The 19,804-nt window shown below is 37.4% G+C and overlaps 1 protein-coding gene across 1 annotated transcript; it reads left to right on the forward strand.

Annotated features, from left to right (window-relative positions):
- Positions 1-4,582: 4,582 nt before the first annotated feature.
- Positions 4,583-18,917, forward strand: LOC114476607 (poly(rC)-binding protein 3). The gene is made up of 13 exons (XM_028468374.1): positions 4,583-4,921; positions 9,031-9,130; positions 9,270-9,293; positions 9,411-9,443; positions 9,519-9,635; positions 9,835-9,966; positions 11,701-11,829; positions 13,450-13,539; positions 14,670-14,714; positions 15,093-15,168; positions 16,031-16,083; positions 17,945-18,114; positions 18,383-18,917. The coding sequence occupies exons 2-13, from the start codon at positions 9,053-9,055 to the stop codon at positions 18,741-18,743; spliced, it is 1,308 nt and encodes a 435-aa protein (XP_028324175.1). The 5' UTR covers positions 4,583-4,921; positions 9,031-9,052; the 3' UTR covers positions 18,744-18,917.
- Positions 18,918-19,804: the final 887 nt, after the last annotated feature.

The following is a 19,804-nucleotide window of genomic DNA, read 5'->3' on the forward strand; positions in this document are numbered from 1 at the left end:
AATAATAATAATAATAATAATAATAATAATAATAATAATAATAATAATAATAATAATAATTATTATTATTATTATTATTATTATTAATTTGTCATGTATTTGTATTTAGTCTGCGGGTTAGATATTCTATCTGTATTTGTCAGTAAATAAAATAAAATACACAAAGCACAAAATTAAAACACTTATCCATGAAGGCTTTAATCTATGTTCAGTTTTAAAATAAATAAAGTTAATTAATAAAATATAATATAATAATAATAATAATAATAATAATAATAATAATAATAATAATAATAATAATAATAATAATTATTATTATTATTATTATTTTGTATTTTTATTTTATTATATTTTATTATATATTTTTTATTTTTTTAGACGAAATACAAATACATGACAGGTTAATACTAAACTATTTTATTACGATCCCTAAATATTATAAAAAACCAGACAAAACCCCTACAGGACATTCACAAAAATGTTCCAGCTTTCTTTGAAAAAATAAAATAAAAAATTGTGTAATATTTTTAAGTTGTTTAATTATTATTATTATTATTATTATTATTATTATTATTATTATTATTATTATTATTATTATAAACACAACTATACAATAGGTGACATAAACAGAGCAAGACGCTTGAGTTATGCATACATAACATCTTCTACATTTGTAATTTATACAGATATAAAATAAATTAGGAAAAAAAATCCAATATACAATCCAATTTACAGTTCAAATTCAATATAAATCTTCACAGATTTAGAATTGGTGCAGTGCTGAGGATAAAAAATAATTTGAATACTACAAATGTATGTTTCTGGTTGAAAAAATGTATAATATTGGGATCAGGTTTATCACAAAGGATTTTTTTTCTCATAAATTGCCAAATTAACATCTTTAGTATTTAATTGTATGTCCATATTAAGCTTTCTATTCACAAACATATGTTATTCCAGATCATGGTTCAGTGTATCGTGAATAGCAAATTGATGTCGCTCTAGTTTCAGTCTGTGATGTTGAGTAATGTAACAAAATATGTAATTTTTGCTGTTTTCTGTTTGTGATGATAAATTATTATAGGCAGTGGCTATCCGTACAGCGTCCGTATCAATATACCAACAATCTATCCGTACGCAGCGCCCCTCATTGGCCTGTTTACTTCACGTGACTAAGACAAAACCTAACCATAAACCTAACCCTAACCCTAAAAATTGTTGCGATATAGGGTTATAACCTAACCCTAACCCTAACCCAAGATGCTACCAGTGACATGCCATCAGAGAAGGCAAGGTAGGCAGTGCCTACCCAAAGGTGAATTAATTATTTGTTTTAATTATAATATAATTATAATTATTTTCCATTTCCAATAGCCTACAGTACCTATAAGTTTGAAAGTGTCCACATTTTGTGAGTTTCATAGCCCAAATTACTAAACAGCGCTATTTCCTGGAGCGGTTGCCGTCTCACTCTGCTGTAAGGCGGGAGGAGGCAACGCCCCCTCCCAAAAGCACACGGCTGCTCTGCCTCTGTTCCCATAGCGTGTTTTATGGGTTTGCGCGTGCGCAGTCAGTTCCCCAAGATGATAATGATTTACGTCCAAAGGCAGCTCTTTACGCTGCCTTTGGACTTAACCGCGCTATGCTAAATGCTATACGTAAGATCACAGTGCATTAGTGAATTGATCCCATGTGACCGTTGCTGCTACATTCTCTACCTAATGGGCGGGATAACACTACAGTCAGGATGACAGCGCAAGAGACGATAGAGAAACGTTCTTTTGAGGAAAAACAACAGCTTTTAAAAGATGGGAGACCAACACCTGAGTTACCAGACCTTCAGCAAAGGTAAAGTCAGAAAATGTTTCATACTTTTCAGAGTGAATGGAACAAAAGGAAGGATTGGCTTTGTGGATGTGCCTCACTGAGGCACATCCACGTTGTTGTTGTTGTCTTTTTCTCTGTGTTTCTGGGTTTCCAACACAAACAACAGATGTGCTGCCATGTCATGAGATATATCTTGTTGGGATAGTATGGAGGCTATATTAAATAATTGTTTATGTTTCTTTAATGGTGTTTTAAGACATTGATTTTGTTAGATGGCTAAATGCTTGTTCATGTGAATCTTATTGGGTTTTTTCTTTCTTATTATGAATTTTATATTTTGATAAGCGCATTGAGATGACTTTGTTGTAAATTGCGCTATACAAATAAAGTTGATTTGAAATGAATTAACACTTGTGGTCACGGCACATCACTGGATGCTACGTACGTGTAATACATATCTTTTAGCAGAAAATTAACAGAAAAATAAATAAACAATCAAAACATGAGATTAAATAAACATCATTTGGGGATAAACTTGATAATCAGATGCGGAGTAGAATTGAATTGTTCGTATAACCCCATTAAATGTAATGGATACTTGTCAAATTTACATAATCTTTTAGTCAATGAAAGATTCTCCGACCACACCATTTGATCCAAAAGGTTCTTTATCTAAGACAAAGGATGTAACAACAAACAAAAGGCGATGCAACACTAATCCACCCTTCTATCGTCTGTGCTGGCTTTATCCATTCTTAGATCAAACAGAGCTGAAGCCTACCCCAACCATCACAGTGTGAAAGACAGCACACACACACACACACACACACACACACACACACACACACACACACACACACACACACACACACACACACACACACACACACACACACACACACACACACACACACACACACACACACACACAGCGAGTGAACACTGTAGCTTGTATTGTATAGTTGTTTGAATAAAGCAGGATGATGGAACTAGTACTTTCCAATAAAATGTGTGTTCGCGGGTTACCTATTTGTACAGCTTGCCTGATTATATTTGTTGTTTGCTTTGACATAATGCTCATACTTTCATTCCTGTATCTGTGCTGCAATACTTTGCAATATGGCAACTACACCGAGTTCATCATGTTTACAAGATTAGAAACTCCTCTCAGCAAAACAAAACCATGGTGATTAATACTGTTTAAAGAAATAAACAGAAATATACAGAAAACCCTTTGACCTCTTTGTCTTTGATAATGACATACTGTATTATCTACCTGATGATGGAAGATTGTTGCAAATGGAAGTTATAAGGTAATTTTTATTCATCATTATTGATTGTTGGTTATTATTCAGTATTAGATAAATAAAAAAAGAAGCAATTTACAGTTAAACATTTATTATGAACTGAAACTAATTCCACCAACAGGTTGGACTATTCACCACAGAGTGAGCCTTAGTACATTCAATCTAGCCTGAACCATATTCTCTCAAAAAACAAGGTGCATGAAGTAAGATAATGACCACTATTGATCGGCACTCCAAACATCATTAGGAATATTGATTACTCCAGACAAATCCCAAGTAATGATCTATTTATGCAACTCGAGCAGACTGAACTGCTACTATAGCAAATGAGCCAAAACACAAAGAGAGATGCATGCAGTCGTTAGCCGTTTCAATAATAAAAATGTTTCAGCAACATGCTTATTTTGTCAGGAATACATGAAAAAACAAGAATTCCCTCTTGTACCAACTCTGTAAATGATTTTGCCAACAAGTCTCAGTAATGACTGCACAGTAATCCTATTGCATTCAATTCCTAACTCCATAATCTCATTGGCACACAATGTACATAGGAGAGGAAATTAGTCACAAGTGATTGGCATAAAATGCCTGATCAACCCATGGTCTGAAAGGACTGAAATAACTGTCACATTGCCCGTCACATGCTTCGTTCTTCACACTTCACAGCTTTACTTTTTTTCATTTCCTGGTTGTGTTTGCAGTTTGTAGATGAAAAGACACACTGTTGTAGACATTAGTGAACTTTATCTGACCCCCATTTCCCAACCTGTGACCGTGTCTCATTTATGGAAAAAGTCCCATAAAAATAGAGCATGTCCACAGAACAGTGCTAAAGGGATTCCCCTCCTCCGTCTGCTCCCATAAGAGTACTTTATTAAGTGAATATAACATGTGATGCTTAGATTTTGTGATAGCCAGTCATGAGGCTCACAGCAGCCATCATTGTCTCCGTGCAACGCACTGAGGAGTAATTAAATATGCCACTTATGCTTCACTGATTCATTTCCCTCACAGTTTTAGAGTTCAGCTGAATATGTTCTCTGTGCAGAAGGGCTGTATTGTATCCAGTATGGCCTCATTACGGGGGCATAAGGGCTTGGTGTGGGGGAGGGCAGAGGCCGTGAGGGGAAGAAGCACCCCATGAAGACATTGTGTTTAACATCACTAAATACCCCAAAAACCACATTGTCTTTCCCATTCCGCAATTAGTCGGTTTGCCTGTACAAAGCGGTTATTTTATACAGGGTGGTTTATTTTTAGAGAAAATCTTGCCCTGTGCATGCAGGAAGCTCCCTGGAAATCTAATGAAGGACACAGCAGTCATGCAGTGTTGTTTGTCACAAAGCAACATCGCCTCACAAAGCTTCTCCTCACTATCTCTCAGATTTTGAAGACCGCAAGTGGCAAGGCCAGGGAATTTCTTTTTTTCTTCCTGTGGTGCTGTAACTGTAGCTGGTCGAGTCTTTGCTGGACAGCATCAACCCAAGGAGGCGCTTTGCTCTGCCCTCAGGCCTCTTCGGCTCGTGGATCTCTTCGTGCAGGGGAACGTCTCTGTGGTGGTTATGACAGGGAGAATTAGGGAAGAGATGTAGGTTCACTTGCCCTGTGTAGGGGCTTATCTTGGGCTAAGCTGAGTGACTAAGAGCAGATCCAGCCTCCGCTCCAGCCGGTGTGAGGGCACAGGAAGCCATCTGTCCACTCTGTGAATAACTGACAACAAAGGGGGCAAACATTGAACACGGACAACAACTGGATGTTTTAAAGACAACAGACATCAAATATGTAAGGTAAGTGTTTTACTGAAGAATATTTGAATATTACACAAATATTACTTAGGTATGATGACATATGTTGTTTACTGATTATTCCTAATGAATACAGGAGTACAAAGGCTTAGCTGGAGACCGAAGTTAAAGTTGATGGTCCCAAACGTTTAATGGAGCCAAAACACTGAGGCTGTTTTAATGCTTCACTCCTGACATCCATTAGATAATTTGAGATGGATGTTTTTCTGCTCTCTGCTGTGCTGTTGATGCATTTTGTTGTGTCGCTCTTCAGAAATTGCTTGGGCCGGAATTAATTAACATATTAAGCCAGACATGGAATGAATCACCAATAATGTAACCTTTGTGTGGATAAGGGCCTATTATAGTTGGATATGCACTGACTCACAATTGGCCTGATGTAGAAAGTAGGTAATTTCTGTAAATCCATTAACATATATTCAATGACAAAATATATATTTTAAGATTTATCTAAAGCAATTTCAGAGCACCATTGCCTGTAACGACCACATAATTAAGAATTTACTTATCAAAACACTAGGATATTTCCTATTTTTGTCTAAAAAATGTTGTATTTTTCTTAGAAAAAACATTCTAAATAATGCACCATACACTGTTTTCCAAAAGGATTAATGCCTATTATTATTATGGTCTAAAGCTTGCTTCCGCCTGTCAGTGTTGAGGGAGCTTAGTTCTTGTAGATTATCTGTTTCATCATGTCTACACTGTGGGTGCTCCTATTCAATGGTGTTTGGTTGGGAAGTCTTGAGTGGGCGCTGACGTGCTAGAGGTGACAGAAATAGGTCAAAATGGTCTTAGCATTACCCAAACAAATCCTGGCCTATTGGATTAGACAGCGATGTTGCTGTTTTATTTGATGCATTCACAGTAACTTCACAATGGTACACAGACGCGAGAATAGCAGAGTCCCTCGTTAGCAAAGAGGCACCCGCTGTTTATTCATGACTACGTCTTTTAGCTCAAGCTGGCGATATCAACATGGGAACAAACTAAAACAATATGATTTAGTAAATTGTCGCAGCAGCTGGGAATTGGTTATCATCAAAGACTGTGTCACATTTCAACCACAATTGCTTAAAACATGTTAGCCTTTCATTGGGAGTTCGAGACACAAAAGCTGTTGTATTGGCCACGTGTTTAAAATGGGTTCTCTGGGAGAGCCAGAGGTCATGTATTGAAGCGTTGGACTGGGAAATACAAGCTATTTTAAGGAAACTGTTATCTTATCTCAGCTTTGTTTAAAGACTGGAAACAGTGAAGAAGATAGCCCCTGGCTTTTGTCAAAGGTCATGCAATTTGTGGCTGGCAGCAGCATCTCTTCACCTGAATGAAGAAATAAAAAACACCACGAGAACAAACAAGGCCACTTTAATGTGGCATCTGAGCTAAACAAAGTCTTTTCGATTCAGATGTTCTATCAGAGTTGTTACATACTGTTCTCTCCACACAATCAATTTCAAGGTAAATCGTTAGCAAAATGTCACACGGTTTGTTCAAAGAGCCATTGGATAAAAAGGTTTAAACCCTTTAGGATTGAAGTAAACTGGATTAACGGGAAACACCTCATGCACGCTAACAAATGTCAGCGTGTTTCCTCCAATTCAACTACACCCCATTTGACCATTAACATCCCCACTATTGATCTTCAATGGATCACTTCAAAAATTCTATAATAACTATTTGCTTATAAGACTTATAGCTGTTAGTTTATGACTGAGCAAGTACAAGGCAGTGTTTACATAACTCAGATTATGAAATACACTTATGACTTGAACAGATGTTCAAGTCAAACTGAAATGATAGACTATTTTATGGATTTCTTCTTTGGAACAAAGGTCTGCCATGGCTTTTATCTGGCATGGGTGTATTTGGTAAAAGCGACAAAGGAAGCACCTAATTAATCACTGTAAACTGTTGATAAAGAGGCAGTAGGTAAACCAACCAGTGTGTGATTATTAGCATAAAGAAGTTATTCTCCCGATAGCGTAAATCTGTATATTAGCCTCTGATCCTACAAGTTAATGTTATGATTGTGTTTTGCATTATATTATTTTCTCCTTTAACAAATCCTAATAATTGACAAGGAAGGTTTAGGTGCTAAAATACTAAAGGGATCTTTAGGTTTTTAGATCTATATCTCCAAACCTGACAGTCCAGGTGGCCCATGTGTCATTCTGTAGTGAGTTTAAACCTTAATTTTTTTTTAATTTTTCACTAGCAGTATGCAGGAGGAGATACTGTATGTAATGGGTCAGAAATAATTACTTTATTTGACTTTTGTCTGGAGAGAGAATTATGTAAAAACATTTCCAACTCTATTTCCAGCTTAGCGTTTGAAGGGTGAAATATGTGCAGCATGGAGCTACTCACGAATCAATCACATTTGAAGTAGACCATTGAGAAACAATTCTAACAAGAAGATACATGAAGTTCAAGAGAAAATTGAAGGATCTCTTCCCAAAGCCATAATGATGAAATCCAAACAGTGACCTTGGACCTTTGGAGTCTTAGAAACCTCTCTCTGTCTGCTTTAGAGCAATAAGCTCCTTTTCTTTACGACTTCAAGATATTTTCTGTTTGCTCTGCAAATGCAACAAATTGGATACAGAGCAGACTTTGTGTGGAGCGTGATATCAAGAGACACGTCTGATCTCTCTCTCTCTCTCTCTCCCACATGCACACACTAACCCCCACCACCACTTGTTTCTCAGGCCTTTTGTATTTTAGGATTAAGATTGCACCTAGCGATAGCTTTATATTTCCCCGCACACAACCGCACGTCAAGACAAACAATAACCTCTTCAGAGACCATCAGTAATTCGATAAATTCCTGAAAAGGGAACTGTGGCTCTTTTTGCTATCGTATAAGTGACTACAATCAGCATTCACTAATAGTGCACAACATCTGGAAATGGAGGTCTCTTATCGTTCCTCTCCTTCACTGAAGAAATATCATTGGCTACAGTTTTACATTATTACGTGCTACCTCTAATCCCACATCCCTAAACAAGGATGACAGCCTCAATGGAGTTTCTAATAGTGTTTGTCTTGGTTTGTTTCATTTATTATACCCTGTAGTAGACTGGTAAAACCAGTGTCCAGAGTATGTCCTGCCGTTCACCTCAGTAAAGTTTAGGCTTTTGTCACATGAACAGACTTTTTTTAGAAAAGATGCTCATGGTAATTATATTTTTTATTTATACAATGTTCCAAAACAGATCCAACACAAAACATCCATAAATAACTGCTTAGTGTCTGTAAATAATGCAAAGGTAAATAATAATATGCTGTGTTGGTAATCATTACTTTGGGGTTTCACGTTACTTTTATTCTATTCTATAATATTCTGTGCTATTCTATGACCGGGGTTCCCAAAGTGTGGTACGCAAATTGTCATAATAATGATAAATAAAAACTGTGTGACAACATTGGAAACTATAGAATATAAATAAAGCAGCAGTCAGGAGCCTCCATGCATTGCCACAAATTACACACATTGGCCCCTCTAAGACTACCCTTCAGTGGTGAGAAAATTCATTACATTGCCCATTATTGATTTACACCTGTGACTGACTGTTGCTCATTCCATCGTGCACGACTAACCAATGTAAATTAATACGTGGTTAAAACAGATAAAATGTATTACTGATACATGTTCAATCAACAAATGTTTGGTAGATTCCTTTATCCTAAAAAAAAGATTTGATGCTCACTGAAAATGCCAGTAGGTTAATTAATTAAGCAAGTGATAATTCTAAGTAAGATGTTTCCTTGCGTGCTTACAGATTATATATACATATATATAAATTTCACTGTAGGAATACATTGTATATGACGTTATATAAATTATGTTTTTTTTAAGTGTGCAGGAGTACGGGGTACAAAAGGTTATGTGACTGTGAAAAGTTTGGGAACCACTGAACTATTCTATTATTTTCTATTCTATTCTTTTCTATTCAGTCATTTCAGGTTACAGTGTGCAGTTGCATAAATTTGAAGGAATAAAAAAGAAACAGCCATAATTCAGTTCTATACACCACTTTCTAAAGACGAGAGCACTATAGTTGTACACTCTTTTGTTATTTTTGCAGAGGGATTTATCCAGAATCAGAGATGTCTGACAAGGAGGAAATGGCTTTGGACGGGAGTCTGAATGTTACCCTGACTTTAAGGCTGCTGATGCACGGAAAGGTATAAATATTTATGTTTCATATTATTTTAATACTTTAATAGCATGATGGTGTAGTTGTAGCCTATAATGTTGATTAAAATAATCCTGTTTCGAATGAGAAAATTATGTGATGTCATGTATGTATGTTTTCATTCACAGGAAGTTGGCAGCATAATTGGGAAGGTAGGGTTGTTTTAAAATTCATCACCGCTCATCGATTGTGTGTTTTCCCTCTGGGTTGTCTTGTAGCATTGTCCATCAAAAACTAATCAAGCCCACATCTTTTCTAAACACTTTCAGAAAGGAGAAACAGTGAAAAAAATGAGGGAGGAGGTCAGTATTTGTTTTTTGCATCCATTAAAAACTGGAAACAATAATAGCAACTTAATCATTATGCTGTGCTTCCAGAGTCGTGCTCGGATCAACATATCTGAAGGGTTGTCACCTGAAAGAATAGTCACGATCACAGGACCCACAGAGGGCATCTTCAGAGCTTTCTCAATGATTGCACAGAAATTTGAGGAGGTATGGGACGTGCACACTTTGTTTCAACTGTTTCAAACAATGGTGCACCGCTCAAAAAATAAAAAAAGACAGTGAGAAACAAAACAACAGTTTCCGCTCCATCCTCAGTCCTGCAAAAGAATGGTCACAACATTCGGCGTTAAACATTCAAAACTAGAATACCTATCACATCAACATATATTTGTGAATTTTCCCTCAGGACATTACTGCAGCAATGACAAACAGCAACGTAACAAGTAAGCCACCTGTGACACTTCGTCTGGTGTTTCCAGGGAGCCAGTGTGGCTCACTCATTGGTAAAGGAGGCTCAAAGATCAAAGAGATCAGAGAGGTGAGAGTCCCTTTTTTCTTGGTTTCCTCTGCAGAAAGTTATTCTACTGCACTCAAACAGGGACAGAAATTCCTGTCCCTGCTGTTCACCTCAAGCATTAGCAACCTTTTCTGGCTAAAAAACACAAAACATGTTTTGGTTACTGCTCACACGGGTCGCTGATTATTCCAGAAGGATCAGCAGAAGCCGAATACTCACATTGGATGAAACATTATTGTTTGTTTATCTCCTGAAATATTGGTGCATCAGGGTTGGGGTCCATATAATAAGGCAAGACCTGTATTTGCAAGGCTAACACGTATTTGGCAATTGAAAATGGAAACTGTAAAATTTGTGGAAAAGAAATTGATATCATAAAACTGGTTTAAAGTACACATTTCTGAATTGTAAGAATTGTTTATGTGAAAGACATCGTAGTGTGTGTATTTTGTTGTTGAGAAATGTCCCTTAATTATGTTGATTTTAATAATTAAATTGAAAATAATAATTTAGGAAAAACAGAAAACCGACCTTGACCTTAAATATTGAGTGAAGGTTAAGTTCACACATTGAAAGTAAATGTTCAATGGTATTATTCTGAGCACTGCATTTCAATTTGTGGCCATGTTATAGGGGAAAAAGTGCATATATATATATATATATATATATATATATATATATATATATATATATATATATATATATATATTGATTCTTGTTTAGGGCTGGACAGTCATCATGTGTATCAAATATGAGGCTTTGTGAATGTTGTCTATGAGAGTTATAGCAGTTTTTCTATTATGGCGTGCAAAATGGCACCAGTCGAAAAAAAACCCAGTATGAAAGGGAAAACCAGTTAAAAATCACTCTCAGTGAATTTGATGCAAATCCATTGAAATATAGCCAAGATACACCATTTAGAATGTGATGGCGAAGGATTATCCAGTGACATTATAGGCCCCTCCCACTGATCGCAGACAGTTTTTTCTTCATCAGCGACCTGCTCCCATCTCATAAGATTCATCCAACACTATTTTGAAGTCAACACGACTTATCGTCTTTCCACTAGAGCTGTTAGCATCGGACGCCACTAAAAGTGGCGCCATCTGAGAACGTAAAGCATGATGGATATTTTTCACATTGATTCTTGTTTAGGGCTGGACAGTCATCACGTGTATCAAATATGATGCTGTTTGACTGTTGTATATGGGAGTTATAGTGGTTTTTCTATTGTGGTGTGCTTCATGAACTTTGACCCCTACTCCTTGTTTAACTAAAAATAACAATAATAATAATAACTCCAACGATTACAATGTATTTGGCAATTTTCAATGAAAGATAATATTTATTTGTGTATTTTACAGCTGATATGAGACGTGGGTCAAAACTGCCCCGTTATAAGAGATGCTAACAGAAAGCTAATACAAGTTTAATGGGGTTAGTTATTTCAGGCTTGGTAATTGTGATTAATTACATTTGAACTTTAGTAATTGAGAACTTCATTGTAAATGACTTTCAGCAGGAAAATAATAATTGTAATTTTATTTGTAATTGGAAAAAACTGCTGATCACTGTAATTGTAATTGAGTTGTAATTGAACATGGGTATTTGAAGACGTAATTGTAACTGAAAAATGTAATTGACCCATTGGTTTATTGCTTGCCACTGCTGCCTGTATGTCGGAAAGTGTTTTGAAGTATTCTTTTTCCAGCAATAAATGGGCTCTTGTTTCCTCTGTTGTTTACTAATGTAAAGACCACAGGGGCCCAGGTTCAGGTGGCTGGAGACATGCTGCCGGACTCCACGGAAAGAGCTGTCACAATCTCAGGCACTCCACAGGCCATCACTCAGTGTGTGAGACACATCTGTTCCGTAATGCTGGAGGTGAGCCCTGTCAAGAACCGGATGATATTAGGGTTTACCAGCACTCTAGGCCTTCAATATGTCACAGTTATTTTGGACATGGTTTTTGGGGCTTTTTAGTTTGAAAAGCCAGTGACGCTGCATCTCAGCCAGAAAATCATTGCTCAATTCCACCCAGACCCTGTACTTTTTTAGAGCAGGGACTGCTTAAAATAGTGTTTCTCAATCTTGCGTTTGTGACCCCATGTGGCTTCGTCTGGAATTAAAATAGGGTCATCTGAAATGTCTAGTAATTGGTAAAAAAAAAAAAAGACTTCGATAAAAACAGATTAAAATTCTATTTTGAAAATTTTTTGAATATTTATTTTTCAAGTACACAACACACAATAAATATTAAAAAACAGTTTCATATACTTAAACTTTCTCAAAGATAAATCAAGTTCAAATAAAATACAGTTTAGAAATATCTGAGGTGGCACAATTGGATGGTTAGATGGATGGTGGATGTATGAATGGTTGGATCATGGATGATGGATGGATTGATGAATGGATCGCTGGAAGGATGGATGGATGGATGGATGGATGGATAAATGGATGATAGATGGATGGATGGATGGATGGATGGATGGCTGGATGGATAGATGGATGGTTGGATGGATTGTGAATGGATCGCTGGAAGGATGATTGATGGATTGATTGATGGATGAATGGATTGATGAATGGATCGCTGGATGGGTGGATGAATGGATGAATGGATGGATGGATGGATGATTGATGATGGATGATGGATGATGGATGATGGATGATGGATGATGGATGAATGGATGAATGGATGAATCGATGGATCGATGGATTGATGAATGTATCACTGGATGAAAGATGGACGGATTAATGGATAGATGGATGGATTGATGAATGGATGGATGGATGGATGGATGGATGGATGGGTGGATAGATAGATGGATGGATAGATGGATAGATGGATAGATGGATGAATGAATGCATGAATGAATGAATGAATGAATGAATGAATAGATCGATAAATTGATGAATGGGTGGATGGATGGATGGATGGATGAATGGGTGGATGGATGGTTTGCTTGAAGATTGCAGGATGAATGAATGGATGGATCGATGGATGAATGAATGAATGAATGAATGGATGGATGGATGGATGAATTCATAGATGGATGGATGGATGAATGGATGGATGGATGGATGGATGGATGGATGAATTGATGGATGGATGGATGGACTTGAGGGTGTAGCCTTGCTTGACCCCATGAGTGATTTGATTTTTTTTTTTACTATTGTTTGAAGCAGTTTTTCTCTATAATCTCTCATGTAATACTTGGTGTGTTCATTGCCTTTAAATACCCTGTTTGGTGAATATTTATTCAACTACACAAGGCTGAAGTGTTTTTCCAACTTTATCGTTTCATATTAGATTTTAACAACCTCTTCACCCTTTTGTATTTTGTCCAAAACACACATCGACTCCTTTTTTTAAAAAAAGATACACTCTGGATTGCATTGGTGGTGTCCTTGCTCAAAACTTTTCATCAGTTGAATAGTGCAAGCCCTTTTTTTTTTAACTAGTACTAGTCCATCATTTTTTTCTCTTCTTGCACTTTCTGTTAGTCTCCACCCAAAGGAGCAACAATTCCCTACCGCCCCAAGGTCATACCTGCTGGAGCGCATGCAGTATTAGCGCCGCAGCACTCTGCACAAGTAAGTAACCACTTTACTGATCTTCAACAAGGATGTAGACAATTAAACAGAGGACATCAACAGAATATCAGAGTTGCATTGATCATTAGGCAGAAATGTACCACCATATGCACAATGAAGTAAACATACAGGAAAAAATAAATCAATCTTATTTTAATGAATGTATGGTAATAAACCAAGAATGATGTCAAACTTTGTTCAGAGGCTATAAAGCGTTAGCAATGTCATATCAGAATGTAAACACACTACAGAGCCATGCCAGCTGCTGGTCAGAATGTGCTGTGATATTCCAGGCATCTGCTTCTGTCATTGATTTTACAGCCAGGCTTAAAAAGTATGGAAGCATATGTCTACCATAATTCAATTTAAAATGGATTAACAGAAATGCTTTTTCATTTTCAGAATAGAGCTGCATTTTTTTTTATCTCATAAATAAAATGAATAATAAATAATCCAAACTGCATTTTCATTTTCTTCTTCAAGGTTGCTCTATTTTGTAACTTAATTAAAAATGATAAGGAAATTACATTTAAGTTTTAATTTTTAATAAATGGCCCAGCAAATACGTAACGTGTATAAATTAATATCATTGGTATATGCGTCAGGATTAACGACTTATGAGTCAAATAATGCAGCCACAACCCAATGCTTTAGTCTTTCTGCTAATGCATTTTCTTTTTCAAATTTTCCATTTCAAATTGAATGTTGGTACCTATTTGCTGGGCCATCTTTTGAAAATTAAAACTTAAATGTAATTTCCTTTATCATTTTAATTAAGTTACAAAATGAGCAACCTTGAAGAAGAAAATGAAAAAACAGTTTGGTCTATTTATTATTCATTTTATTTACGAGTTAAAAAATGCAGCTTATGAAAATGAAAAAAGCATTTCTGTTAATTCATTTTAAATTGAATTATGGTACAGATATGCTTCCATATAAAAAGGGGTCAAAATAAAACCAATTCAAATTATGTTTTGAATAAATTTCATCAGATCCATATACCGTACACTAAAGCTATGGAAACTAGGACGGGAATAGATTTTTCAAGAGTGGCAATTTCATTTTTTCATGTTGAAGCATGTACAGTATGTACGGCCCACTTATGTAACATGTTTCTTTTACCCTTCCAGGCTTTTGCAATTCCAGGGCAATATGCTTTTGCAGCACATCAAGATGTAAGTATTTAAGAGATCTGAGTGAGTGGTTGATAACTTTAAAAAATTTCAATCTCCTTACCCTGCCTTTCCAAAAAAACCCTTTTGTACTGCATAAAGTCCACTTCACAAACCAGATCTGTTGACATTACTAACACTAACCCTCTCTAGCAGCATGCATAGACTTAAATGGAAATGATTATCTTAGGATTCAATGATCAGTTGTAGCTTTGTAGGCAGAGATGTGACTGTATTTGAGAAGCCAGCATGCTTTCTGAATGAAATGGACACCATCTGTGATGTTTGTGAACTTCAGATTGGCTCTTGTATTGTAGCTGTCAGCTCCTCTGAAATAATCCAGTTTGATTGGTTAGCTCTAACTTCCTTCCTACCCTGCAGTTGACCAAGCTTCACCAGTTGGCTATGCAGCATATCCCCCTCCCCTCCCTTGGGCAGAGCAACCCTACCTTCCCTGGTACGTACCCACGGCTCCCGGGGGGGAAGTCCATCTATCCCTCTGTCTTCACTCCTCTTCGACTCACACCATCACCCCCTGTCACCTCAGCGATGATAAAGGATGTCTCCTTTTCTCAAAGCTTCCTCAACTTCTCACAGGTTTCTCTAAGTAGACGGTGGCTTGATAGAAATCTGCATAAAGCAAAACATGAACTCTCATGTTTTATATTAGAATAACAAATGATCCCAAAAAACATTTTTTTCACCTTGGCTCACATCTATGTCAACAATATTTCCAAAGATATTTTGTGAAATATGTGTAATTCAGAGATTGTGAGTCCAGACAGCAGCCTTCCTTCAGGGGAAAATGTGAAAAATTACAGAAATATTTACAAGTTAGTAAATATTTAACAATTTCTAGTGAAATATTCAGTTTTCCTCTCCAGAAATCAAATCCTAATCTTTTTACCCAAACCTCTACCTCTGCAATATTTCTCCCCCATATCTATCATTTTCTTGGTCAGACCATTCCCGACATAATCAAACCCCTCCACTCAAATCATCTGCCACAATGAGCTAAAGCTGGCACAACAGTTTGACCTTGGATGGCAATGCTGTTTTAATGAAAGCATTGCTAATGAAAACTAGATTTTCTGTTCATAGCTGTATGAGATTTGTGAATAGCTTGTGTGTTATGTGTACAAACTTATAGTTTATTAAGTATTCTTGTCTGTCTAGAAAGATGTTTTGCTGTATGCCATATTAATACTCTCTGGTGTGCAATAGTGATAAACTGTAAAAACTAGGGCAACTTGTCTTTACATTAAAGTGGAAGCCATTAGTACCATCATGTTACTAGCCCTCCTTGTCCTACTTTGCAGGATTGGATGCATCAGCCCCCACAAGTTCACATGAGATGGCAATACCTAATGATGTAAGTAGTACATTGTGTTTGTTCTGCCAGAAAAAATAAACTCACACAGGTAATCTGCATGTTTGTTATTCAGATAAAACTTCTAAGGTAGACAAATAAAAATGTTGACATTTTTGGGCTATAGATGTTCCTGCTGCACACAAAAAAGGTCATTTGTGTGCTTTTTGCTGACATAGAATATTGCATACATTTACACATTATTGTAATGTAATGACTATTAATAGATATTGCACTAAAAAAATGCTGCTTTCAATAAAAGGCTGTTTGAAGAGGCACTGCAGAAGTCGATTAGCTAGTCTGCTTCAGGCAATATTAGCTTCAACGATTCTGAATCGGGTCAGAAACCATGTAACCATGTATGGTGTTAAAAGTCATGGTGCTTTTAAGCTGAGGTCTGCAACTCTGGTTTTAGAGGGCTGCTGACACACGTGTGAAGTGAGGGAAGCCTAACAACCATCCTGCAGGACTGGTATCCGGCAGGTTTTAGATGTTACGCTACTTTAATACAAACCTAATTTAATCATTGCAGCATCTTTGTGACCCTGAAAAAAGGAGCAAGTGGGTCAGAAAATGGATGGATGGGTGGACGGATATCTATATCTCTGTGCTGCACAAAGCCCTAAACTATATTTTACAATTATATGTAAATCAGATAAGAACTACCATAGACAAGAGCATTCAGAGAACGCAAACCTCCACATAGCGCAAAATATACTCTTTGCCAGATATTGGCAGTTGTTTGGAATAATTTTTTTAGCAAAAATTCATGTACACATATGCGCATGCGCACATATGCATGCTCAAATATGCACGCGCATGTACAATCTCAGTACGATGCAATCCCAGCACATGACACCGGATCATGGTACAATAATCATTCACACTTTAAAGGCTTGAATCAAATTTATTATTGAAAAAAAGCAATGAAATGTGCAATCTAGATTAAACTTAGTAGGGTAATTGAGGAAACAATGACTGAGTTGAATTTCATATAGAAAGGTTAATTACGAACCGAGAAATACATTTTTGAAATTTTGTCAATGATGAGAAGAATATTTTGATTTTTGAAGCTGATCATAAATGAGTATGGTATGTTGATCCGTATCCCCTCTATAATTTAAGGGAATCTTCCATGGCACAAGGTTTATCTTTGGTTAAAATTTGGTCAAAATCTGTAATCTGCAACCAGACAAACAAACAAAAATATTCCTTGGTGTAGATAATAACTGTCACATGTAAGACCTGCAGGACTGTAACCCATCTGAAAGGAGCTGCTCCAGGAGGTGTGATGAAGCTACAGGGTGAAGAAAAAGCCCCTGACCAAGCTGGACACTTTCCTCAGTTCCTTATACATTTATGTCTCGTTAGTGCAGGTTGGAGTTGAGAGTTTGAATGTTCCCCATAAGGGAGACGTGACTTCCTCGAGTTGTGCTGTTACCAAGCAACTGCGGGAACCACTGGAAAGCGACTGCGACCATAGATATGGCAGATTGTAGCCCCACCTCAAACCATTATTTAAGATGTGCTCGTGGTACGAGGGGGGCTGACAGGTGGTGTCACCCTTTCAAAAAACAAGCTCCTCTTCGCACCAACAGCAACATTTTTCCTGAATTGTAAAACTGTTTCACAGAGAATCAAAGTCAGAGCAGCAGCGTGAGCTTGTATTTCACCGACTTAATGAATCATGGTAATGTTCATGTCATGTTTTAAATTCATACAATTATACAGCAGGAGTAGGTTTTTAAGCACAGTGAAGGGAGCCGTGTGGATTGCCTCCAGATGAAGTTTTCATCTACAGTATATTTGGTGCAAAGAATATGAGCTGTGAAGTTATTTACAAGTTTGTTCTCCTCTCTCTTAGTTTATTGGCTGCATAATTGGAAGACAAGGCAGCAAAATCAATGAAATTCGCCAGGTCTCTGGAGCTCACATCAAAATTGCCAGTGCTACTGATGGCTCAGCCATGCGCCAAGTCACGATCACGGGCTCGCCAGCCAGTATCGGCGTGGCTCAGTATCTCATCAACGCCAGGTAAGACATCATGGAGCTAGGGCAGCGTTGTTCAACAGAGGGTTCATATCACACTATGGCAGACTGATCACAGACAGTGGCTGGACTCGCCTCAGCTCTGTGCTTATGGCTCTCCATTAAAACCGTGATTGTCTGCGTTTTAACACATTTCTTCTCTGACTCTTATGTTTTCTCCTCTCTCACTCCCCTCTCCCCTCTCTCACCCATCCCCTCCTTTATCATCTTTTAACCCTTTGCCATCTCGACCACCCTTGACCATGACTTGCAGCTTAGAGATGGCTAAATACACCATGCAGGCTGCTTCCTCCGTGACCCCAGTTGATCTCAACATGAGCTTCTCTCAGTCCGCCCCCACTGCCTCCACATCTGCTACCTCTATGGCCGTCCTGGCGGCAGCCACCCCAGCACCCACCGCCATTAACGTCCACTCACCCTCCACCCTATCAGCCATACAAACCCCACACTACGCCGTTCCTGTTTCCAGCCTGCTTGGCATGAAAACGCTCCCCTTCCTGGCTGTCCACCCAGCAGCCCCTTCAGGTTTAACACAGGGTTTGTCTGCTTACACTCCAAAAATGCCCAACTCTGGTGTCAAGAAATCAGAGCGGCAGAAGTTTGCTCCATACTGACACCTGTTCTTTCAAATCTTTTCAGTGACACACAACGGTTTTGCTACATTATTTAAAAAAATACTAACTACCCGCATGTAGAAGGTTCTTGACATAGGAGAAAACCCAGGGGTGGGGGACCATGTATCTTGTCACCAAGTTGGATGTAAATACTTGGTGGTACATACAGTATAAGGGAATAAAAGTAAAATGTTTTGTAGGTAGAATGGCATACACTCACTTTGTAAGCCTAACCTTTGTTTCCGATAGTTAAATGAATACCAAACATGTCCTCATTAATTGAAAGTGGCATTGGAGCAGCTTTCTAACTTTGTATTATCTAATGGACATGCATAGCAGATATGTGAGGAACTGAGGCTGATATTGATATCTAAGGAAGAATATTTTTCTAATGGATTGAATTTTCAGGGCTTTACAGGAATACTCACTCTGTTTACCATGATGTAAATGCTCTCTTAGTTTTCTACCAGAGTAACTAGTTATTTTTTACCTGACAGAATGATTTAGCATTCAAAGGCATGGTAATCTGCAGGTGGCAGGCCGTTAAAAGGTTTGTCTTGTACAATAGAAGTGAATGTGTAAAGTATTTTTGGTTTAAAAGGTATTACCGCATTCCTCTGTCATTTCTTTCCTTTTTCTTTCACCGTAGGCTCTCATCAGTGCTAACAGGCTTGGGTGTTCAGTAGTAGTGTTGCACTGTTGTGGTTCTGATGGGATTGTTTTACAAACCACATTGGATTTTCGTGGATTTCAGTCTACACAGTAATCCTATAGAGCAGGACTGGCCCAACGAACTCATTTATAGCTTGTGTTCAAATCAGCCTGTTTCCTTGTTCACCCTCCTCGCCTGAACGCGAGGACCGCCTCACATGTCAGCCTCCAAAATGTGTGCTGATCAATTTCTTTTGAGATAAAAATGTTTTATTCATGTGTTCCTTATGTGCTTCTTCACACCCCACAACACTCACTAATCCCCCTCTCACAGTGCAGATCTGTATTATTTGTTGATGAAATGACTTTGGAATAAATGAGACTTTTAATGAATGTGTTGTTTTGTTTGG

This window comes from Gouania willdenowi, chromosome 15 (genome assembly GCF_900634775.1).
Source record: "Gouania willdenowi chromosome 15, fGouWil2.1, whole genome shotgun sequence".
Lineage (NCBI taxonomy): Eukaryota > Metazoa > Chordata > Actinopteri > Blenniiformes > Gobiesocidae > Gouania > Gouania willdenowi.

What these genes read in the sequence shown, in the direction of transcription:
- LOC114476607 (XM_028468374.1), top strand. Translation starts at nt 9,053, where the DNA reads ATGTCTGACAAGGAGGAAATGGCTTTGGACGGGAGTCTGAATGTTACC. An exon ending in CTTTTGCAGCACATCAAGAT is followed by an intron (nt 14,715 to 15,092) that starts GTAAGTATTTAA and finishes CCTACCCTGCAG; the next exon opens with TTGACCAAGCTTCACCAGTT. An exon ending in GAGCAACCCTACCTTCCCTG is followed by an intron (nt 15,169 to 16,030) that starts GTACGTACCCAC and finishes CCTACTTTGCAG; the next exon opens with GATTGGATGCATCAGCCCCC.